Source organism: Tiliqua scincoides, chromosome 2, assembly GCF_035046505.1.
Source record: "Tiliqua scincoides isolate rTilSci1 chromosome 2, rTilSci1.hap2, whole genome shotgun sequence".
Classification (NCBI taxonomy): Eukaryota; Metazoa; Chordata; class Lepidosauria; order Squamata; family Scincidae; genus Tiliqua; species Tiliqua scincoides.
This window is the reverse complement of record NC_089822.1, coordinates 122891195-122916422: the sequence shown is the minus strand read 5'-3', so window position 1 is coordinate 122916422 and position 25228 is coordinate 122891195. Positions and strand designations below refer to the sequence as shown.

Genomic DNA, 25228 nt, shown 5'->3' with positions numbered 1-25228 from the left:
TCTGCCAATATGGCCTTCCAGGGTTAATACTGGCCTGCTGTGCAGGATTATTTGTAAGGATTACAAGATATGTGCAAAAGGTTTTGAATGCTCAGGAGTACTGTATAAACACTAAGGCTGCAATCCTAAAAACGCTTACCTAGGAGTAAGCTCCACTGAGCAGTGGGCTTGCTTCTGAGTAGGCAAGTATAGGATTGCACTGAAAACGACTTCCTGGCTTCTGAGATTGCACCAAGCACTTCTTCCTTGCTTGCTATTAGCTTGAACCCAGAAACTAACTTCAGGGGCTTGAAATGCTTGATGCAAAGGAGAGGTGAACTTACAAGCCCTTGAATTTGTTTCTGGTGTTTGATGAAAATTCCCACTCTTCCTCCCCCCCCCCCCATAGTAATTGGACTGCTGTGATTTCACTTTGGCCTCAAGAAGAGGAAAGGAAAGGAGGCAGATCTTTTCCTCGTTCCCTTTTTTAGTAGTAAATCTTTATTATGGTCATAAGACCAGCCACATATAGAATGTCAAAATATGTAAGCATATATATAAATATACAAAGATATGCAATATATTATGATTAGGTTTCCCTTTTTTAGAATGCTGTTCATATGTCAGGACAAACAGGCTTGGTAGCCCTTGGGAATGTAGCCTTTTTACTACTTCAGTGGGGGCAGCCCTTGGGAAGACTACATTTCCCAGGGTTCATGGGGCATTTAGTTCTGATGCTGTAGCACATGAGAGCGTTGAGACAAAATGCCCTGAAACGTGACCTGAGAGGCAAAGGGGTTGGGAGATCAGGCTCGGAATTGATCAGGGTGAATTTGAGGAAAAAATCAACTGAGCTACATCCATTCCGAGTTTATTTTTTTTGGGAATAGTTTGACTTATTTCCAACCCATTACGATGTGGCTGACAGTTCTCAACCATTGTTTTCACAGTGTAAAGGCTCAAAGGTTGCTTTAAAAAAGAAGCAGCTGAGCTTCTCGGGAAGCTTTAATTCTGTACTGCATACCACATTCTCTTGTGGAGTGATTGTATATCAAGCCCTGATAAGTCTTGTGGACAGAGACAGTATTGCTTCCTCTAGCACCCTAGTAGCACGGAAGAAAATGGAGCCCTTTGACTGCAGCGGAATCGTTCACTGAATTAATCAGTGTGACTGATGGCTGAATGTGGTCCCAACCAGAAGCCGTGTGTTCCACTGCTGTTCCAGGACATTGATGATTTACTGCATGAAAAGGGAAGGAACTGGGTGGGCTGCACTTTGGGAGCGCATCTCCCTCCTCCGCGTGGAGCACGTCTCAGACAAACCTCTCCTTGACTTTGCCCTTGCTGTCGGCTTTGAAGCACTTTAAATGTCCGTCCTTTTTTTTCCACCCCTCCAACGGCATCGCGGCGCGCCTGCCACCTTTCCAGCTAATTGAAAAGATAGCGGGCCCAGATTACAGTCTTGCTGTGTAAATTGCTCAGAATGGGAGACTGATTTGACAGCCAGCGAGGGAGATGCTCCGGCCAACGAATCAATCATGAGGCCGCAAAGCTGGAAAGTGGAACTCCGGGCAACATTGCCTGATCCACCTCACTGGACCTAGCCAAGGCGATTATTCATATACAGCGCAAACTGGTTTGAATATGTGATGCCGCGTAACTCGCGCTGTCATGAGCATTGCTATGTTTCAGGGGCACATCAACGCAGGGCTTGCCAGCACTATCCACATTTTATGACATCTGAGGAGGGACAATGGTTCTTGTAACAGGTTATTTTGCTCTCGGACAACATGTACTTTTTTTACCAGTACTGCAATGAAAAGTTATCTTCCCCCCCCCCCAACCCGGTGCCCTTTGTTGTATTTCTTTTCTTGCTAAGATTTCAGGGGCAATAAGGTGCTATGATTGCTGGCTGTTTCATTGTTAGGCAAATTGCTCCTCTAGAATAAAGGCCAATTTTTTCAACAATGGGAGATAACCTTGGGAGATGGTCCTTTGGTCACTGGGAATCTCTCTGGGTGTTTGGGGAGCTACCTGCTTGGAGAAGGAAAGAGGAATGGAGGCAGCAAAGAAACTGCCAAAAAAGCCCCAAAATGCACACACACAACAGTTTTGTTTGCACTTTTACTGCACAGAGAAAGTACCCAAGTGCAGTGGAGTTGGCTGAAACCAGGAATGGCAACTTGAGTCGGGAGGTTTGAGTCAGAGTAGCAAGAACATGTGTTTTTTGCTGACTCGTGTGCACTCGAGTCACCTGCGTTGATTACCCCAGCTCTGACTCGAGTCTGAGGCCACTGACTTGGCATTCGGTCCCCACGTGTGCAAACTGGAATCTTTCTGTGTCTGGGTGTGCTTGCTTACTTTTTTCATGGTGTGAAAAACCTTGTGGGGCCATCATTCAGACCAGACGAGCAGCAGGGAAGTTCCAGCCAGGAAGCAGGGAAGGGTTAATGTTTTGTTTTTGCATCGAGCAGGAGGGGGGAGGCAGGACCAGGCTCTCTTGTCCATCTCTGAAGTAACCAATGGTCATTGGATGAAGGATGGGCGGTTTGATTTTTCCCATTGGATAAGGGAAGGCAGAAGGAGAAGCCCAAGGGGGTCTTGCCTTAGAATTGACTGGAGAAGTGCAGGAAGGGGGGCAGGGAAGCCAGGGAGTGGCAGTTTGTAGTGATCACGCTTTCCAACTGTATGGCTCCTTTGGGCTCCATTGGGAGGAGGGAGCCTCACTGAACAACCAGCACAAATGGAACTACTTTTGAGTAGAGCTGCAAAGGATTGGGTAATACTGGTAAGCCTCCCAGCTGCTGCATGTGATCTTCCTTCCTCTTGCTGCTTTTATCCCTCTCTCATGCAGTTCATCCCACCCCCTCCCACCTTGTTTACAGATGGGATGGGGTCATCAGGGGTGTTTTTAAGGAGAACTCCAACACACACACACACACACACACACACAAACACACACACACCCTGGCAGCAGCTCTGTTTTTTCCCCCCATGGAGTTGTGACTTGCTTTTTAAAGCAGAAGACTCATGATTCAAGTCTTTTTGAGTCGTGGAAACACTCTGGATGACTCCGAAAGTCGGTTTGTTAGGACTTGTTTTTGACTCGCGGGGTTGGAGGCTCGTGACTTGATTCATAAGAAGAATCCTGCTGGATCGGGCCCATCTAGTCCAGCTTCCTGCATCTCACAGTGACCCACTACATGCCTCAGAGAGCACATGAACGATAAGATACTTGCTTCTCACTGCCACTCTCCTGAATCTGGCATTCTGTTTACCCTTGCACACACACCCCCCCCCCAACTAGACTGCACTTGGGTTTAACTTGGGCCACTTTATTAAACACAAGTGACACATTTTTAGCACATGGAACCTACGGAACACACTTTCCCTCCCTCGCCTCACTTCACTCTAGGGTAGGCAAAAAAACAACTCCCATCCACGGCCAATTCAGATGACAGAAAAAAATTCCTACCCGGCACTCATGATGAGCGACCAGCTGATCTCACACTGTACATACCCATCATGACTTGTAACCTGTGATGGAGTTTTCCTCTGGAAATCTGTCCAATCCCTTTTTAAAGGCATCTAGGCCAACATCCTGTGGCAAGGAGTTACACAGACTAATTACATGGTGGGTAAAGAAATATCTTCATTGTCTGTTCTAACTCTCCCAACACTCAATGTTAGTGGATGTCCCCTGGCTCTGGTGTTGTGTGAGAGGGAAAAGAACATCCCTCTATCCACCCGCTGCATAATTGTGTATGTCTCAGTCACGTTCCCCCTCTATACTTGCACACCTGGGCTGAGCAGCCCAGCTGAACTCTTCAGGCTTCAGCAGCAGCCTCTCATTGCCTTTTGCAGAGGTGGGACCGCTTGAGAGTCGCTTGGTCTGAAGCTCTTTAGGATGAGGCACCACCTCGTGTGTCCTAACCTGGGCAAAGTCAGGGCCACGCATCTCACAAGACTCCCAGCCAAGTCAGTTCCACAAGGGAGGGGGAGAGGAGGGAAGCAGGTAAAAACTCCTTCATGCCTCACGACAACTCAAGTCTTGCCCTGAACTTGCCCATCCCTGGCTGAAACTAGGGGACAACTTACTTTCTAGGACTCTGAGAACTGTTGGCTCACTCTCTCTATATCAGGGGTGCCCAAACCCCGGCATGGGCTATTTGTGGCTCTTGGTACCCCCAGTCTCCAATGACCCACTGGTCCTCCAGAGACTTTCTGGAGCCTGCAGTGGCCTGACATGACTAATAGTGCAATGGTTGACTGTTTGACCTCTCGTGTGGCTTGTGGGCCGAGGGCTTCCTCCACTGCTTGCTGTTCCACGTCTGTGAAGTAGTAGCAGAAGCAAAAGAAAGGCCAGCCTTGCTTTGCGCAGTCTTCCATAGACTTTGAGCTATCACGAGACATTCATTCATATAAGTTCCACCTCTAATATATTCATCTATGTACATTTATTCAAATTTTAAATATAAATTAATTCTTTTTTCCCCAGTCCCAAACACAGTGTCAGAGAGATGATGTGGCCCTCCTGCCAAAAGGTTTGGACACCCCTGTTCTATATGCTTGTCCATTTGCGAAGAAAGCCAATGTTACAAAGTCTCCGCAAGTCTCTGTGCTCTTGCAAATCCAAAAGAAATTAAACCCAAGAAGCATTAGGCCTGAAATTACCCACTGCTGGGGGAACTGAGAAGCACATAGCAATATTGACAGAACACTCTCTCCCCCCCCCCCCCCAGCAACTGGAGACACATAGCCTTAAAGTCAAAGATGCTCAGATTAAGCATCTCCATTAAAGCAACCCCAATCCATAAACATACACACAAATCTTGGGTTTTGCTGTGGTGCTTTCTTTGACATTTATATGTTTTTCAAAAATATATGGCTATTTTGTGTGTGCCTAAGGTTGCCACTACTGGTATAAATGAGCAAGTCTACCAGAGTGGATGTGCCATCTTCTAGAGCAGTGTTTCTCAAACTGTGGGTCGCAGAGGAAGGAAAGGGAAGGGCAGCTGTCAGGGAGGAGGTTTTGCAACTCACCTGGGGTTGCTAAGGCTCTCTGGAGGGTCTGGGGAGCCTGCGAGCCACTCTGCAGCCCCCCAGCAGTTTCAAACTCCTGTTGGAAAAAAAAAAAAACACTTCCTGTTTTCATTGCCCAAGTTAAACCTTTTTCGTAGAAGTTTGAAGCTACAGGAGAGGGCTGCAGAGGGGGTTGCAGGCTCCCCAGACCCCCCCAGAGAGCCTTACCAACTGCCAGGTAAGTGGAAAACCCCCTCCCTCCTCGGCTGCAGCACGATTGTCCCAATCGTGTTGCTGCCAATTTCTGACCCTTTTCTGGTTCCCCTGGTGGATCATGACCCACGAGTTTGGGAACCACTGTTGTAGACTCAAAACCAGAAAATGTAAGGAAGATAGAGGGGGAAAAAATGGAGAGAGGCGGAAGGGAAAGCAAAATGAAGTGGGGAAATTATCAGGATTTGGAATTATGAAAGCTCAGGCCAGATTCCATTTGAATTTGGTGACAGCATCACGTCTGCTGAATATTTGTGGTTTTTCTTCCAGGTCCAAATGTTGCTCTCTCCAGGTTTTGAGACTGCAGCAGCAACAGCAGGACATATGTGAGAAGTCAAAGCATTCCAGCTGTAAGGGAAAACAAGGGGGAATGGGCACAACTCAGGAAGTGAAGTAGAGATACCTTCATGGCTCAGTAAATAAGACAGAATCAATATAGAGGGGAGGAGAAACTGGGTAATGATGAGAGATCAGGGAGACAGAGAGGAGTGAGAGCATGTAATGAGTTAAAGTTGAGATGGAGAAACGTTTATTGATTACAGGATGAAATAGGTTGCCAATGCAAAGAGCAGCAAATAGGGGACAAAAGATGATTGGAGGTTGTTGTTGGCAACCTGCAGTCTCGAAAGACTATGGTATCGAGCTCTGGATGGTGGTTCTGGAACAGCGTCTAGTGTGGCTGAAAAGGCCGTTTCGGGAGTGACAATCCCTTCCACACTGGGAGCAAGTGCAGTTTGTCCCTGGTCTGTCTCCCTGGCTATGGGCCTTCCTTCCTTGCCTCTTTACCTCAGTCTGTTGGCCAAATGTCTCTTCAAACTGGGAAAGGCCATGCTGCACAGCCTGCCTCCAAGCGGGCTGCTCAGAGGCCAGGGTTTCCCACCTGTTGAGGTCCACTCCTAAGGCCTTCAGATCCCTCTTGCAGATGTCCTTGTATCGCAGCTGTGGTCTACCTGTAGGGCGCTTTCCTTGCACGAGTTCTCCATAGAGGAGATCCTTTGGGATCCAGCCATCATCCATTCTCACGACATGACTGAGCCAACGCAGGCTCTGTTTCAGCAGTGCATACATGCTAGGGATTCCAGCACGTTCCAGGACTGTGTTGTGTTGATTGGAGGTACTTTGCTGAGAAAACAAATGATTTTTCTCTCCACAGCAAGGTAAATGCTAAGTATGGACTCCCAAGTCTCTAATATGCCCTTGTTTTGATTTCCTGAACAGCTTGATCCTGGTCGTAACTATCCATGCAGTGGTGACCTCCGAGTTAGACTACTGCTTTATGTGTGGGGCTGCCAGTGGCAGGCTGCTGGGTCAGGGCGACATGGGAAACTGAGGTACTAAATATGGAGTCTGGGCAGTGTTGGAGATCTGCTGCCAATTGTGAATTTTACAGTTGCTGCTGCAGTGTGACCTAAGGGGACTGCAAGGGCTAGGGAAGAGTGGGGATAACTGTGGCATATAACTTGAATTAACAAACCTGTTATTTGTCTGCAGACTTCAAGTATATTTTGTTTTTCAGTTTGGAGCTGAATATTTTCCATCTTCCCCCGAAATGATGCTACTGACTTCCAATTAATTTTTCAGTTCAGAAGTCCTTGGTCTGCCCTTTGAAAGAACACTCTCGCCTTAAATTCTGCGGTGAAGGCTCCGATGCAGCCTGCTTTGCTTTCTTTAGAGATTTGGCACTGTTTCTGTGCTGTTCCACTACCGATGGACGATATCACGTGTGTAGTGATGTCATTGGTCTCCCTGTGCCGTCTTCTGCGTGACCTGTTTCCAGCTGGATTCATGTGATGTGACCGGAGGCAGCAATAATTGCTCAAATGCCTACGCCTGGGCCCTATGATTGAATTTGCCGTCGCTAATAGGATTGTCAGATCCTGGTTAAACATGCTCAAAGCCCTGCAATAGCATTAGGGGCTCCTCCTCAGTCACATTTCAGACTTGTAGTTGACTAAGGGAATGCACCTAATTTTCTGCCCTCTATATTGCTGTGTTGCCTGGGAGTGACTCAGAGTGCAGCTGGCTTTGGGGAAGGAGAAGGAAACACTTTAAAATGCTGCAGTGTGGCACTTCGGCAGGCATGCTTCTAGAGATGTGTGAAAGGAGTGAATTTAGTTGAAAAAAAGGCCATAGCGGCTTAGCGTTTGCATACACACATTCACATGGGACCCTCCCACAACTTTTCTCCATCAATCCCCTTTCCCTTTGGAGGAGAAGACGATGCCTTCTACATGGTAATCTCTTTATAGATGGGGCGGGTACTTGGAGTGGAGGTGCAGCAGCAAACTGGGAGTTCTGATTCCACAGTCAAATCAGGTCAGTCCTCTGAAACCTTAACCAGCTCTGAGCAAGGCAAAGTTCACAGCATCTTCTTGTAAGTTACCTTAGAAAATTGCTCAGGCCAGATGAGGTCAATGTCCTTTTCATCCCTGGTCTCTGATGAGTCGCTCTTAGATGTGCTCTTGGACACATGTGCCGTGTGCATGCAGGGGAACTGAAACACATGTGCAAGGACCATTGTGCAGATGGCTCACAGCACACCTCAGTGGAACATGGTATTTTCCAATACCATTTACCAAGATAAAGATATGGGCACAATGTAGTGTGTTGGGGGGGAGGGGGAATGCAGTTAAAGTGAGGGGAAATCAAGGATAAAATACCAGTGAGTAGAACCTGTGTCCTAGACTCATGCACACACAGGATGAAGGAGGAGGTGAAAGGGACAGTCTTTGGGCAATTTGGCTGTGCATGAGAAAGTAGCACAGCAATGCCGATGGCCAAAGTTACCTACCTGTTTCTTCTGGGATGGTTTTGTTAAGGTGAATAGTGAGGCAGGAGCCATGAGCTTAGAAGACGATTGAGATAACTGCAAGGTCTCTCATTGCCGGAAAAGGACCAAGAGGCAGAAGAATGATAGAGGTCCAGTAGATGAACCCGACAGTTTGTGATGGAGTAGCTTGCTCAGTTTTAGGAAGGGAAAGCAAAGCAAGGAAGTTGAGGGCACTTTCTCAGAGGAGGGTGTTGATGGGCACTCGGCAAGTGCCCACCAAAACAGTTCAGAAAGGGAGGCCTGAGGAAGAAGGGGAGCAGAAAGGCTTATCTGCCCTGGGTGTTTGATGTCACAGAGCTTCCTAAGTTGCTGAATGAGATAGAGGTGCTTGAGGCAGCACCAGCGGATGAACTACATCAGGCAGAAAAAGAGTTTGGGGGGAGAAGAAATCTATTGCCAGACTTTCTCTCATGTGTTAGTTGATGGCCGAACATTGCACAGGGGTCGTTTGTCCAATTTAATTGCCAGTGAAGTTGGAAAGGAGAAGCTAGGGGGCCAGAGGTGACCCTTCAAATGCCTAAGGCTGGAAAGTGACTAGGATTGTGTCATTGTTGTAGGTCTGAATATGATGGCAGGGCAAGGTGTGGCAACTGCTGGTATTTTCCAGGGAAGCTTCTCCCAAGTTGGGGCATGGAGGGGGTGTTGTTCTACTGAACCAAAGTTTGCTTTTTACTCAGAGGCCAGTGGGCTTGATGTTCTCCTGACATCAGCCTCATTGAAACCCTCACAAATGTGACCTGGCCATGCACTCTCAAAGTGTGCATTCAGGACCCTGCACAGGTATGCATGTGTATCTTGGTCAGATACAACTTTGCAGTCTTTGAAACACGTTTAAAGAACCTGGTGGGATTAGGCCAAAGATCTATCAAGTCCAGCATTCTGTTTCCCATAATGGCCAACCAGCTGCCTGTAGGAAACTCACAAATGGGCCTTATTCTACTGTTGCTTCCTCCCTAGAAACTGTATTCCAAAGGATGTTCCCCATAGCACATGATGGCCAAAAGCTACTAACAGACCTTTATGCATTTGTTGATGAATAGTAGCCACTGAATTTATCCAATTTCCTTTGAAAGCCACCCAAACTAGAGGGCCTCACCTCTTGTGGCATTTGTCAAGTGATGATGACGATGATGGTGATGATGACGACGACAACTGGGTATTTATATACCGCCTTTCTGGTCATCAGATAGTAGCCACTGCCCCATTCCGTGCACTGATTTCCAGGTGGCTTGTAAGCAAGAAGTTTAGATCGTGAATTTGACAGGTCTGAAGTGCCATGAAGTTCATGGGTAGTGCTACCCTCCTCCTCTGCCTCCAAAATCTTTTTTTTAGCAACCAAAAAAATAAAAAATAAAAAAATCAGAGCCAGGAGTCACTTCTGCTAAACTGGAAATGCAGAAGGAATCTCTGTCCAGTAATTCAAGCAGTGGAGACTGCAACTTGCTCCAGCCCTCTGACAGCACTGGTGTGCAGTTGTTGGGGATTAGATGCAGTGAGCGAGCACCTCCTTGTCTTTGCAGATATGCCTTCTGAATACGGGTGTTCCTGGCCTGCCCAGTTTGACTTTTAAGAGCTTTGGACGTTATCAGAATGCAGCCAGTCTCTCTGCATCTGTCCATCTCTGTTTGGTAACTTCAGTCTCTCTGGCTGTTGCCATGGCAATAGAACACTGTAGCAAAGCCCAGAAGAGCTCATAAAATCCTACTATAAGAACTCAGCCAACTGGAATGGAATCCCTCTGAAAACCATCCCCCTTTGTTCGTGCAGGGGGACTTGATTCAGGGCGAAGGGCAGCACGTTTGTGCATGGGGAAGGCACTTCTTTCATGCTTCCAAGAAATGAGCATCTGTCTCCCCTGTCCCCACCCATCCCACCCATGCACTGTCCTTGTGGCGACCTAAGCAGACTCGCTGATATGTGCGCGCTGTGGCTTTCTTCCAGCCTTCTCCAAGCATCACTGTAGGGATAAATTGGCCATGAAACTATGCTCTTGAAAGAGTTAATCAACTGAGGGCCCAATCCTAGCCAACTTTCCAGCACCAGTGCAGTTACAATGTAGCCCCAAGGTAAGGGAACAAATGTTCTGGTACCTTGAGGAGGCCTCTGTGACTGCCGCCCCACCACAGGATGCAGTGCATGCCCCATTGGCACAGTTGCACCAGCACTGGAAAATTGGATAGGATTGGGCCCTGAGAGGCCAATCCTATGCATGTCTACTTGGAAGTAAGTTCCAGTATAGTCTATGGCAGTATTGCTGAAACTGTGGGTTGGGACCGACTAGGTGGGTTGCGAGCCAATTCCTGGGGGTCCCCATTTATTTCAGTATTTTATTTTAAATACCGTATTTTTTGCTCCATAAGACGCACTTTTCCCCCCCAAAAAAGTGGGGGGGGGGAAGTGTGTGCGTCTTATGGAGCGAATACTGCAAAAAAGAGTGTACGTTGGGGACCTTAATGAAGGGGGGATCTTCATGCCAGTTTATGATCCCATTCACCCTAATAAAGGGAGGGATCTTCATGCCAGTTTATGAACCCATTCATCCTAATAAAGGGAGGGATCTTCATGCCAGTTTATGATCCCATTCACCCTAATAAGGGGGGGATGGTTCAAATGTTATTCTGTTATAGTTTATTAAATATTTTATTACACTATTTGGTTCAGAATATTTTTTTTCCTGTTTTCCTCCTCTAAAAAATAGGTGTGTCTTATGGTTAGGTGCGTTTTATGGAGCGAAAAATACGGTATATTAGACTTGATGCTACCATGGTATGTGACTGCATTTGGTGACAGTGGATATGCTTTTAACAATGTTAGTAAATGGGACTTACTCCTGGGTAAGTGGGTAGAATTGCAGCCTAGGATTGTTAAAAAATTTTCTGCTTGAGGATGTTATTTCCGGTCATGACATCTCTTCTGGTGGGTCACTTCTGACAGATTCTCATTCTAAAAAGCGGGTTCCGTTGCTACGTGTGAGAGAACCACTGGTCTGTAGGGCTTACACCCAGATAAGTGTGGATAGAATTGCAACCTGAGTGAGCTACGTTTTGAAGCAAGAATGAGTTTTATTAAAAATAAATCACTGATGCAAGGTGTATGCAAAGCAAATTCAGCCCCATCTGCCTGTGAGAACATCGTTGGCTCCTTGGCCTCTGAGATGAGTGATGAGTTTTTTGGGAAGCGAGGGGAAAGCTGCCAGTTTTGACTTCCCTTCTGTCTTCCCCTGTTCCTTGTCCCAGCCTAGCCTGCAGCGCAGATCTGTTGGCTTTGGAGAGCCAACCCTGGGAATTGGCTAAGTGACTATTAGTGTGCCGTTGCTATTCCCATCGCCAGCCAAGGCACGGGCCGGTCCTTTCAAGAAGCAATAAAAGCTCAGCTGGTCTCTGTTTGTGCAATACAAACCCAGCCTTTGCTGCAAGGAAGAAAGCCAGTATATAAGACACGTGCATGGGCTTTCAGGTGCACAAAGGGAAGGCTTTAACTTGTCGGAGACGAAAGCAATTTGGCAGTGCTTCATCCAGGAGGGAGATGGTTTACGCAGGTGCAGATGTCCCTGTCTGAGAGGAGGGGGAATAGGATGTGTCTAGATGCAAAAGGCAACTTTCCTTTAAGGCGAGGTAGACAGAAATTAGATTATCTTTCATGTACTGTTTCATGGGGACCCTGTGGCTATAGCATCCCAGTAGAGAACAGTTCATTATATCGCTCAATAGACAGCAAAACAGAGACCTGGTTCTCATTGATGGTAAATCTGTGTCTGGGTTGCAGAGCCATTCCTAGAGTAGGGCAACTTGGGGCAGCGTCCATGGGCATGATTTATTTATTTATTTTTCACATTTTTATACCACCCTTCCTTCAAAGAGCTCAGGGCGGTTTACACAGCTGCTCCTCCCCCTCTTTCTTGTCCTCACAACAACCCTGTGAGGTAGGTGAGGCTGAGAGGAAGTGACTGGCCCAAGGTCACCCAGGAAGCTTCAAGGCTGAGGGGGGATTTGAACCTGGATCATCCAGGTCTAAGTCCACCTCCCAAACCACTACACCACCCTGGCTCTCATGATGCTTTCATGACTGATGTACGACTGTAATAAGCAGGCCCTTTTGAGTTGCCCCAGACCTGCCCCCTTCTAGGGACCACTCTGCTGGGCTGTACTAGTTCAGACTGCATATGAATGCTAGTTTGGCTTTAATTCTCTATACAAGCATGTCCAAGAGAAGGCTAGGCTAGAATGCTGCTCTTTGAATTTTAGGTTATCACATGGGAGAAAGCGCTTTTTTTTTTTTTTTGGGTATGGAAGAACATCTGGTCATGGGACTTTGCAATCCGAAGCGGTACAGCCCAGACACAAGTTTATTATCTCCCATATTGGCCAACCAGTTTTATTATTAAAACCAGGCCAATAAAACAGGGCTATGGGTCACTATCAGAAGTTGTTTTCTTTTCCCAGTGATGGGTATCGCCTTGCAGCATGTTGTGCTGCCTGCTTTTCTGTTGTCAGAAACTCTCCTTGCGTTGTGACTGATGCAATCCTTCAACCGGAATAGGCCCATCATTGTGTCCAAGATGCTACATGTGACCTGGCACATCCCCAGCTACAGCTTTCTGCCAGCAGCTTTTGTGGCCAGGGCAGCAGCACACTTATAAGCCCTGCGCTACTTGTATGAATTGGCCATAGAAAGCTGTGGCTGTGTTTGTGGAATCGTCTGTCACTTCTTCCATTGAATTACCTTCCACGTGCATGACCTCTGAACTGGTTTGCCAGATCATTATCAGTGACGGAACGTGTTGAACAGTGACCAGCAACCTCGTTTTCATGTAGTGTTCAGGCTTGAACTGTGTAACCATCTATGTGCACAGAGGAACCAGGTTGTGGAGTCCACTCTCCATGCACCTTTTTCACATGCTTCTGTGTGTGCAAATGCAGGGCATGGGAGTGTGCTTCTTCTATAGCTGCCCTGGGGTATGTATGTATGTATACAGGTTAAGCTTGTCATCATTAGTTTGAACAGATACGTGAAAGTAAAACACAACAAAATTACATAGTCATGCATGTAATCTATTACATAAATGTTCTAAATAGTAACAAATGAAAAGAAAAAAATTGTTGTCATGGTTGGGTCTGAGGCCTCTGTCCGTGGAACATGAGGTCTAGTATTCCTGAGACTGTTCTAGTGTGCACCTGGAATCTTACAGAATGTGGTGAGTCTCCAGTCCATTTTGGAAATAAATCCACCTTATCTTGACTCCCAGTTCATAGCCTGAATTATGGTTGAAACACTCTTTCATTCTATATCTGTATTTTTCCATATAGATCTAGTTGTGTATGAACCCTGATGCACTCTTATCGAGTCTCCATTTGGCACGATTATCAGTGGGTAGGTGGGATGCAGCAATGAAATCTAATAAACAAATCTAATTCCTATCAGCATGTGGATAATTAGACATGAAACTTGAAATGGAATTGATATGGATTTCTCCCTTCTTGAAGTCTTTTCCTCACATTGAAGGAGAAGCTCAAGGCCGTGCACAGGAAGCTTTGCAGCACCACTTCCTCATTCTGCCATCAGCCCCACTGGGGCCGATATTGGGGCAAAGTTGACATGGCGGGAGGGGGAGTTGCAGTATGGTTTTCAATAACAGAAGCCAATTCCATGGTGAGATCCTGCAGGATCAGTCCTGCTGAAGTGTCCGGGTCTTTTAAACAATACCCTAACTGTGAGAATCACACACAGAAAAGCATTTGTAGGATCCTTGACGCAGTTCTTAAAATATCCATCATGTTAGATGAAGGTCTGTTTACAATCTCCTCTCCCCGGTTACTTAATTCCTATGGCATTTGAAACTCAATAGACTTGTAATAATCTGGCAGAGCAACGGCTGTTTGCGCACTCTCTAAAAATGCAATTAACTTTTAATAGCAGAAACAAAAGATGAACAAACATATGATGCATATAAAATGTATTTTTGCGCTAATAGCGCTGCAGCCGCCTTCTCTGAAACCTAATCCAGTCCTGTCACGATTCCCTCATCTTTCTACCTTCCTTAACAAGTAACCAACGGAGATCAAACTCGGCCCCTCTGGTGAATTTTATTATGATATCATAAAGAGCCAGGGTGGTGTAGTGGTTTGGGAGGTGGGCTTAGACCTGGGAGATCGAGGTTCAAATCCCCCCTCAGCCTTGAAGCTTCCTGGGTGACCTTGGGCCAGTCACTTTCTCTCAGCCTCACCTACCTCACAGGGTTGTTGTGAGGACAAAAGAGGGGAGCAGCTGTGTATACTGCCCTGAGCTCTTTGGAGGAAGAGTGGTATAAAAATGTAAAAAATAAATAGAATAAAAGTCCAGTTTTGATGAGGAGAATAATAAATTTATGTACCATCGGTGCATGTGGTACTTTACAGAGCCAGGATGGTGTCGTGCAGCAATTTTCAACAGTGTGCAGTGTTCTGCAAGTGTGCTGTGGGAGCCTGCATGAGAGTCATTTATTAGTAGAGCCATTGGGGGATATGGCCCCCCCCCCACCAGCAGCATGGTGTGCATTGTCAATTGTCAAGAAAACTGAAGGTGTGAGACAATTGACAGTTTTACTGCGTTGTCAGTGTGTTGTGAAAAAGGTTAAAAGGAAGAATGGTATAAAAATGTGAAAAATATTTAAGAGGATAAGTCCCTGCCCCGAGGAGTTTACAATCTAAAGTTTGGCACAAGAGAGAAAACAAAGGAGGCATGTGGAGGTTAGCAGCGGATAGGGAAAGAATAGAGTCTTGTATCAGTAATACTTACTTAAACTCTGTTGCAGTAGTATATATAGCAGTAGGGGGTTATGCTAAACCTTTCATGGAAAAGATGATGTAGTAGGAGTGTTTTAAAGGCAGGAGGAGGATTCATCACACAGATGTTGCCTCTTATGTCTGAAAGATCCTTAAGAGAGAAATGGTGGAGTCATCTCAAGGGAGCAAGATATCTCCAGGAGGGCTCCTCAGAACTAGAGGAGCAAAGGCCACTGGTGGAGATGGAATATGTGAGACCTGGAAGTTAAGGAGAGTTAAGACCCTGAAGTCTTTGAAGGTGAGGTCCTCGTGCTTAGTCTGGGTGTGGAGAGGAATCCAGTGTAGGGACTTACAGAGAATCATGATATGCTTTGAGCAATGAGAGAGGTGAATGACTTTTGCAGCAGAGTGCTGTGGGGAGGCTGAGGTGAGACAAAGGCCCACCAGGGAGGAGCAGGTTGCAGTAGACAAAGTGAAAGGTGACCTGAACGTGAACTAGAGTTTCTGCTAAGGGGGCAGAGAGGAAGGGCCATGTTAGTACCATGTTGTAATGGGAGAAGTGGCATGACAGTACGGAAGACGAAGGGCGGGGGGTTACAAAAAGCCAAGACTTTGTGTCTGTTCAGAAGTGTGAATGCTGTCGCTGTCACTGGATAAAGAGAGCTCAAAGAGAGGAAGAATGGGGAGGAAAGTTTGGCCTTGAGCAATTTGAGTTTGAGGATAATACAGAAGTATAGTCTCAGAATTAATTTGCTTTCCCTGGGCAGTGTCTGGGGACAGGCCTCACTGGTGCTCTCTCCTCTCCTCGGTTTCCTGAATGGTTTATCCTGTTTTGTAAAGGGTTTGGGCCACTGCCAAAAATGGCAGCCCTGGGTCAGAGATCTCTCTCCCCTTCTGCAACATGCAGTACGACTTCATCCTGATGTCAGAACAACAGGAGCTATATTTTTTCATTCTCCCACTGCACGTCGTGGGTCGTCATTGACGAGGGTAGGGAAATGCGCAAGGTGGTGATGTCAGAACAACAGGTTAAGTTGTAGGAAAAGTTAAAAAGAGGGAAATACTCGACTTGGGGCTTCAGTTTCTGGTGGCAGCCCCGTATTTCTTGTGACCTTGTAGTTTCCATTCTTGGTAAACAACACAGCATGTGCGGTTTTGCCATTTCGCTGGAAGTATAATCATTCTTTGACGATCTGTACATTTTACTCCTTTTGAAGGATTGCAAGGTGTTTTGGTGTTATGCCTTTCATGTGGAACAATAGTGCTGATTTATCAGCAATGAAACATCATGGATCAAATGCCCAGCGGGGGAGCTTGATTGCCTGTAGCCTATTATTAAGGACATATGCATCAGTGTAACAGCTGGCCAGAGATGCATTATCTGACATCTCTCTTGCTACTGTCAGGCTTTCAATATAAGAGAGACCCCTGCAGGACAGGGGGTGCAATGTTTCAGAATTTGAGTGTGACCAGTGGCATAGAGTGTGTGTGTGTGTGTGTGTGTGTGTGTGTGTGTGTGTGTGTGTGTGTATGTGTGTGTGTGTGATAAGAACACTTATTGTTGTATTGATCAGATCTGTGCTCGTTTGTTCGTTCAACCTTTATTTGGCATAAATGTTTGGTAAATAAGGTCTGTGAACAGATACCATACTGTGAATAGAGACCTAGGCAATACACAGATATATTGTACACACATAAATGTACACACAAATACATACAAACATAACATTATGCATATGTGCATATATTATTTAAAAAACAGCCAATTACAGACTTTGCCAGGATGTGATCTACTCAATGGTTACTTGGGACCAACAGCGTGGCTCGGTTCAAGTTACTCAGGTTTAGAAACTGTGGTTTAGATCTGTGCTATTGTTCATCCTCTGCCATCCTGAAAGTTTGAAGTGTTTTTAAATCCTTGGCTCCTGTGTTGTTGAGGCTGCACAAAGCCAAAGTCTTCTCCAACCAGCGAGAGCAGTATCTCCGAGTTTCTCTGATCCATGAGAGGGCTTAACACGGAGGCTTTTGTGGAAGTTAAGAAGTATCCCAGATCTGGCTAGTGCAAAGCTTCTTTGGTTGGCGTGGTCTCCACTTGCAATTCCTTCTTTTAACCAGAGCTTTTAACCAGGGGTCATGCACAGGCAGTTCTCCTACCTGACATACCCCATATCATCGGTTCAAGATCAGCCACAAGCTTGGGTTCTGAGGGTCTCCAGACCTGATTGACTACAAGGGCTATTTACTTGTTTCATGTCTGAAGGGTTTGAAGTAGTACTTTGGTTTGTGGGTTTTTCATCTCCATAGTGAGCAATTTGGCAGCATCATGTTAACCAGTTGCCTTGAACCACTGGCTTCCCCTTCATGTGCTGAAGATTATTATGACCTTGGTATTTGATTCTCTGCAGCTTTCAAGGTGACCAGCTCCTTGAAGCTCTGGTGTAAGTGGCACAAGGTTGAAATGGCTCCATTCCTATCAGCTCAATTACAGACGATGGTGATTGGGTTTTTGTTGTGTGTGTGTCCTGTGGGACTGGCACCTGGTCCTTTCCCCCCATCTCCTTGCTCATTTTCCCTTGCTGTGATTTGCAGGCTGCGTTACATGGTGAAGCAGCTGGAGACTGGAGAAGTGGATATTGAGGAGCTAAAGAAGAACTTGGAATATACTGCCTCACTGCTTGAAGCTGTCTACATTGACGAGACCAGGTAAGGCAGTGGAGCTTGGGCGATGGGTCTGTGCGTCTTTCCCAATCTCATCTAAGGAAAGAAAGCAAAAAGGAGCATTGAAGTAATCGTTGGTTAGTCACAGGGAGTCTGCTGGTCCAGGGATACTGCTTTGAAAGTTGAATACTCTTCAGAAGAAGGTGCTGGGTCCTGTGAGACTTAGCCCAACATTTTCCAAATTTAATTTCAGTTCTCTTTTTCTGCTGCTGTGCCATTCACACTGAAATCTTACTGCTTCTCTTTCCCCTCTCCACTGGCACTGTTTCTGTTTCAGGCAGATCTTGGACACAGAAGATGAACTCCAGGAGATTAAGTCAGATGCAGTTCCTTCTGAGGTGCGGGACTGGCTGGCCTCCACATTCACCCAGCAGACTCGTGCCAAGGGACGCCGTTCGGAGGAGAAACCCAAGTTTCGCAGCATTGTCCATGCTGTCCAAGCTGGCATCTTTGTGGAGAGGTATCCCTTGATTCAGGGTTCAGCTGTCCCTTAATTCCGAGTGCAGAGAACCGGGGTGATGTGGGATGGAATGAATGGGGGGATGTTGCAGCATCCTAGGAGTTGGAGGCGGTCCCTTGCTTGCATCGTTCTTTATTGGTGGTTCAAGCACCTTGATGGGATTATGCTTATAACCTTGCCTAACATGTATTGCAGCAGGGTACTGGAGAAGGAGAGTGATAAGGCAGAAAGAGAGAGGAGAGGGGAGGGGAATAGATGGACATGCAGATCTCAGTAGATCTAGAAAAGGATAACAACTGACATACAAAAACCAAGAGAGTTCTCTATGCTGCTGGCTGGATTTCAGGTGGTCCTGAGTTTGGAAGACTAAAGATCTCTGAGCCTAGTAGATGGGGTGGGGGGAGTGTGGGGGCCCACAATGACAAAAACCTAAGTTCAGCTCTGAGAAGGTTGAATGCAATCTACTCAATCGGATATGACTCCATGGGGAAGGAATTCAGAGGCTTCAGGGTAAGCCTCACTAGCTTTTCTATGTTCTCCAGGATGTTCCGTCGGACGTACACAGCTGTGGGGCCCAACTATTCTCCCTCGGTCATTAATTGCCTGAAGGTAACAGCCCTGTGTGGGAAGATGCTTGGCTTGGCTTCCTTTGCTTTCTCATCTATCCTGAAGCTGAGGTGTTGTATCCCCCTGGCCTTCTCAAGAAGATGGTTGCCCATACCCTAGTCCATAGGTCCCCAAACTGGGACATGTGACCCCTTGGGGTGGCGTAGCAAATGTGCAGGGGCGGTGTGGGTCTATTGCCGCCCAAGCTGCCTGGCAGCGGGCACCCAATGCAACGCTGAAGGCTGCAGAGGAGAAGAGAGGTTCGACAGGCAGAGCTCCATGCATTATGTTGTCACTGCATGAAAAGCCCACTCACCCTGCCCAGAACCTCTTACCATGTTGCGTGCTCAGAACCCGGAAGTAATTGGCAGTGACATCATTGCTACTTCTGGGTGCTGAGCTCCGCACCTGCAGCAGGGTTGAATTATGACACTGGAAGCCAATTTCCTGGCTCAGGTTCAGTCCAGTCTGCACTGTCTTCTACTCTTCTGATGCTGTCTATCTGGAGAGGAATGCTCCTCCTTTCTCCACCGAATCCAAGCTATTGCCTGCCGAGTCCAGGCTTTTGCTTCATTGTAACAGGGGATAAGAACAACCGTTGTTTGCTTTCTTGTTTAGACGCTAGACCTCTGGTTTTTTGACGTATTTGCGCTGAATAGGGTGAGTGAGGACCATGCCTTGCGCACAATTGTCTTTGAACTGCTCACTCGCCACAACCTCAACAGCCGCTTCAAGGTAAGAGATTGTGTGGTGTAAGTCTTGTAGAAATGGTGGGTAGCTGCAGCACTTGCCCAACTATGTTGACATGACAGCTTAAGGGCGCAATCCTAACCCCTTACGTCAGTGCTTTCCAGCACTGACATAAGGGCAGTGAAGCTGCAAGGGAACAGAACAAACATTCCCTTACTTTGAGGAGGCTTCCGTGAGTGACACCCAACTGCAGGATGCAGCACATCTCCCATTGACATGTCCCAGCACTATGCCAGTGCTGGAAAGTACTGACATAAGGAGTTACATTCACTTCCCAGGGCTCCTTGGGGAAAGTTCATGACAGTAGAGAGCAATTTAAAATGGGTCATAGACTTGTAGTGAAGATGCAACCTTGATGGTGGGGTTTAGAGTTACCTGTCTCTAATTTGAAGACCTCTACTTTTGGAAGGGGCCAGTCATGTTTTGCTTGCCCTTCCTGAGATTGCTGTTACTAAGGGCCAAACAACATACTGCAATAAATGTGTCATTAGTATCACTTCTCTTTATGAGCCATGGTAGCATGTAGTCCATGCTGGATATGTGTGGCATGAGGGCTTTGAACTATGTCCCATGCTATCGTCCTGATCAAGTTTCTGTTTATCCTGGAGCAGAGCTCCTACTGGATAACATGTAGTTTGCTCCTTAATATTTTTCCTCTCCCAAAAGTCAATACTATGAATACATCCTGAAGATTTCATCATAGGGAAAAGAGTGGCAAGCAGGCACTCGAAAAGTATGTGAAGCAACCCCTGCTGGCTTCTTTCAAGCTAAAAATATTCCTGAGAGATACTGTTGGTATTCCAAGGGATTTCACTGTCCCGTAAAACACAACAGATGCCCTGATTGTCAGACTAGCAGAGAACAAGTGTTGTTTCTCATTTCAGACCATCTCCAATAGATCTCTCCTCATGTACATTTTAATCTAGTGTTACCTGTAATGAATGAGGAACACAACCTGGGCTCCTCTAAGCTATAGATGGTTTGTCATTGTGTTTGGTGAAGCCATAGGGTTAAATGGAGCTCTTCTATATTTCTTTTAGACCAGGATCATTCCTATCTCCAACTCTTGTTGCTTCTGCTTGGTCCTTCTCCTCCTCTTCCAGATCCCCACGGTGTACCTCATGACTTTCCTGGATGCACTGGAGGCTGGCTATGGGAAATACAAGAACCCTTACCACAACCAGATCCATGCTGCTGACGTCACCCAGACTGTACACTGCTTCCTGCTTCGCACCGGCATGGTGGTAAGGTCACCGTGTGGGTCTAGCCGCTTCAGCATCTGTGTAGCACAGCCGGAATGATGGTTTGATGTTTGAGATCTAAGCAGAAATCTCTGCAGAAGCCTGGGCTGTTAATTTAGTGCTCCACAACGTATGGCTTTTCATTGGGCTGTGGCAAACCACATTCATCAGGAAAGAGAAATGCACAGACACAAAAACACAAAAATATATAGTTTCAGGCCCCAAATCCTCGTTACAGAAACTGCTGAAAATTCATACATGAATCATTGGCACAGTCAACACAGTGACCCCTAGTGGTCTCCCCTGGTGTTGTACAATACCGAGAGCTGGGAAAGAAGTGGAAGGAACACAGTTTCCTAAGGAAGAATTCCTCTTTGTTGTTACCTCTCTTTATTCCTGGTTATTTGATTCTGAAGCAAGGCTTTGAATCAAGGCTCATCCTATTTGCAGGAGTCGGGCAAGAGAGGAGAAACTGGAAGGGGTGTCCCCCCCCAATATTGCAGGACCTGGTGCAGATTTTTCCTCCACTGCATGCAGCTTGATAAGGAAGTTGCACTCTGGCACCCCACAGTGTCCCACAAAGGCTGATAGTGTCTCTTGTCTCTGCTTCTTACCCAGCACTGCCTGACAGAGATTGAAGCCTTGGCCATTATCTTTGCGGCCGCCATCCACGACTATGAGCACACGGGTACCACCAACAGCTTTCACATTCAGACAAAGTGAGTAATAATGGCATTGTACACAAGAACATAAGAACAGCCCCACTGGATCAGGCCATAGGCCCATCTAGTCCAGCTTCCTGTATCTCACAGCGGCCCACCAAATGCCCCAGGGAGCACACCAGATAACAAGAGACCTCATCCTGGTGCCCTCCCTTGCATCTGGCATTCTGACATAACCCATTTCTAAAATCAGGAGGTTGTGCATACACATCATGGCTTGTACCCCATAATGGATTTTTCCTCCAAAAACTTGTCCAATCCCCTTTTAAAGGCGTCTAGGCTAGACGCCATCACCACATCCTGTGGCAAGGAGTTCCACAGACCAACCACATGCTGAGTAAAGAAATATTTTCTTTTGTCTATCTTAACCCGCCCAACACTCAATTTTAGTGGATGTCCCCTGGTTCTGGTATTATGTGAGAGTGTAAAGAGCATCTCCCTATCCACTCTGTCCATCCCCTGCATAATTTTGTATGTCTCAATCATGTCCTCCCTCAGGCATCTCTTTTCTAGGCTGAAGAGGCCCAAACGCCGTAGCCTTTCCTCATAAGGATTGTAGAATACATATAGGGAATGCTCTGTGTGTGTGTGTGTGTGTGTGTGTGTGTGTGTGTGTGTGTGTGAGAGAGAGAGAGAGAGAGAGAGAGACTGTATGCATCTTAATTGGTGGAGAGTGTCCAGAGGTTCAGGTGTGTACATGATCAAAAGGTTTAGCTTTTTGAATTTAGTTACCAAAGTGGGCCTCACTAGGGAAAAACAGTGCTCACCCCAATCACATTCTTCAGATCTTCCTAATAGTGTTTCCAGGTTACTTCCACATCAACCCTTGCTCTGGTTTTAGAAGCTGCAAGCAATTGGTAATTCTCCTGCCATTACTTTCCTTTCTTTAGCAGCATACTCTTATTGCTGCTTATTGGAGGAAAGAAACTTTGTAATTCCGCCATCCCATTTGCCCACATTTTCCCCCTGGTGGGGGCAGTAAGTGGTAAACAAATTGAGAAGTTCATATAACCATAAGGAAGTGCATGGCATTTGTCATGAATATATGAAGGTACCTGTTATTTAGTTAGTATCATTGCTTCATCTGTATCACTGCGGCTTTCATCTTAAATAAATGTCACTGCCTTCCACCAAGTCAGACCCTTGGCTCATCCTTGTGTTGTCTACAATGACTGGTAACAGCTGTCCCAGGTTTCAAATGGAGGTCTTTCCCAGCCCTATCTGGATATGCTAGGTATTGAACCTGGGACCTTCTTCATTCAAAACAGGTGCCCTGCCACTGAGCTACAGCTGCCAGTCAGCCATGTGTGCCACATGGCCTCTGAATTCCCTCTGGTGGTCCTTTCCTCACATACAATTTAGTGCAGACCTGCATGGGTCAGCACACACCCCTTTCAATTGTAAAAATCCCTACGGGGATTTAAATAGCCTGCCTGTGTAAACCGCCTTGAATAAAGTCTTGAATAAAGACCAAGAAAGGCGGTATATAAAAACTTGTATTATTATTATTATTATTATTATTATTATTATTATTATTATTACTATTATTATTATTATTATTAAGTTGTGGACTTCTGAGATGGGCAGACCTGGTGTTGGATCGTGCATTTAATCCCTTAAATAAGACTGTGTTCTGTGTTGCCGAAATTGCTACTGATCAGAACTGCTTTGCTCTGTCCACTGGCATTGCTAGGGGGTGCAGGGGGTGCAGGCCACACCAGGCGATGCGCCTCGGGGGGTGACACGTCCTGGGGAGGACGCGCTAACATTGCGGGGTTAGGAGCTACTGCATCATGCCATGTACCGTTGGATGCGGAATGGCCAGCGGAGTGCAGTGCAAAAAACAGAATTGAAATTGCTCCTTTCGTTCAAAAGTTATGGCCAAAAAACCGGAAGGAAAAAAATGCATGGAGCCCTATGGAAAGTGAAAGTGAGCCGTATCGCGTGTTTACTTGCAAGTAGGCATACATGTCATAGTCCGTCGGAAAGGGCAGGCTGAGAGGAATCCAACGACACTAGAATGGTCCCGATCCAATGAATGCAGCCCCCCCAAAAACACCCAAGAAGCTCTCCCCTCCCAGCTGCGAGTCTAAGCCAAAACGAAGCCATGTGACTACGTTTACTCATGAGTAGGCGGACTTACCTTAGTCGAGGCAGGCTGAGAGGCTCCAAGGATGTCAAAATGGTCCTCATCCAATGAGTGCAGCCCCCAAAAACACCGGAGAAGGAGGTTCCTCCCTCCCAGCTGCTTCCCTCCCAGTCTATGGAGTCCTATGGAAAGCAAAGCAGCCTCACAGTCACGTTTACTCGCAAGTAGGCAGACATGTCTTGGCTGGTGGTCAGGCCAGGCAAAGGGGAATGTGAGGATACCAGAAGGGTCCTGATCCGATTGAGCTGCTCCAGAAGGCAGCCTCCCCCCCCCCCCCCCAAAAGAACAAAAAAGAGGCTTGAATGGTAAGGGGAAATTTTTCTATTTTGCACTTGCAAAGCCAGGAGGGCCTTTATTCTGATGTGCCTGAAATAGAAGAACTTTAAACTGGGCACTGGGAGGGCTGGAAATCTCACTGATTCTTTTTGGGGGGTTGTTGTTGCAGGCTGACTACAGAGTAAGCCCCATTGTCCACTGTGGGACTTACTTCAGAGTAGACATGCATAGGCTTGGGCTCACAGGCTGCAATCCTACCCACACTTGCCTGAGAGTAAGCCCCATTGACCACAGTAGGACTTACTTCAGAGTAGATTCACTTGGTGGAATAGGACTGGCTCTCCCTTATTTATTTTATTTTAATTTAATTATTTATAATTATTTATTTTAATTTGCCTGATGATGTCACTTCTGGCCATGACATCACTTCCAATGGGTCCTGGACAGACTGTCATTCTAAAAAGTGGGTCCAAGTGCTAAAAGTTTGAGAACTGCTGCAATAAGGTGTTAGTAAATTGACACGGGGTGTGTGTGTGTGTGTGTGTGTGTGTGTGTGTGTGAGAGAGAGAGAGAGAGAGAGAGAGAGAGACTCTACAAGTTTTCAAAATCACTAGAATCAGAGTTTGATATATAACATGATGGTCTTATTCCTCCAATCAATGCATAATTTCATGCAGAATGCAATGAAACAAACCACATTGAAATATCTGTGTTCTAACAAAAGGTACAGCCAAAAAACCGGTGGGGGTGGGGCGATGGCACATCACCATGCCCACCTGGGGCGTTGCCCCGCCCACTGCATGGGGTGACGCACAGGCCTCCCGCATTGGGTGACGCGAATCCTAGTGACGCCAGTGGCTCTGTCTCCCTGTAACAGATCAGATACGGCCATTTTGTACAATGACCGCTCAGTGCTGGAGAACCACCATATCAGCGCCGTCTTCCGAATGATGCAGGACGATGAGATGAATATCCTCGTCAACTTGACCAAAGACGAATTTGCGTGAGACCTTGTCCTCTTGTCTTTTGACATCCCCATGACAACAGCGTTCACTCTAGTCTAGCTGAAGAAAGCATTGCTTTGGGCTGGGGAGATGTGGTGTCCCAGAACTTGGCCAAGAATTGGGCAACTGTTAGCAAAATTTTCTGTTAGCATAAAGGTGGATGTTTAGCTGGGCGCTGCACCAGAGATGAAACAGACAAGGGGCTAGATTTCTACAGACTTTGTCTCCAGTCAAGCTTAACCTGCAGATTTCTGTGCTTAAAAGCCTCACTTCTTTCCTAGTTAGCTATGTAGCAGAGGATCTCAGAATAGGAACCTTGCATTTTCCTCTTGGTCTGACTGCCAGCCCCACACCTAGTACAGTAAGTTTGTGGAAGGAGAGGCAAGTGTTAGTAGTCCCTGAATTCTTCTCCAGCTCAGAATAAATCTCCCTCTTGA

The 25228-nt window shown here is 46.5% G+C and overlaps 1 protein-coding gene across 2 annotated transcripts in view; it reads left to right on the top strand.

The window, feature by feature from the left end:
* PDE1B (phosphodiesterase 1B) overlaps positions 1 to 25228 on the top strand; it is a 118522-nt gene that overhangs the window by 81393 nt on the left and 11901 nt on the right. For both annotated transcript variants that reach the window (XM_066613648.1, XM_066613649.1), the window contains exons 2-8: positions 17455 to 17568; positions 17861 to 18043; positions 18586 to 18652; positions 19268 to 19384; positions 20503 to 20643; positions 21259 to 21359; positions 24665 to 24790. In XM_066613648.1, the coding sequence (XP_066469745.1) occupies positions 17455 to 17568; positions 17861 to 18043; positions 18586 to 18652; positions 19268 to 19384; positions 20503 to 20643; positions 21259 to 21359; positions 24665 to 24790 (849 nt within the window). The remainder of the gene's footprint in view (positions 1 to 17454; positions 17569 to 17860; positions 18044 to 18585; positions 18653 to 19267; positions 19385 to 20502; positions 20644 to 21258; positions 21360 to 24664; positions 24791 to 25228) is intronic.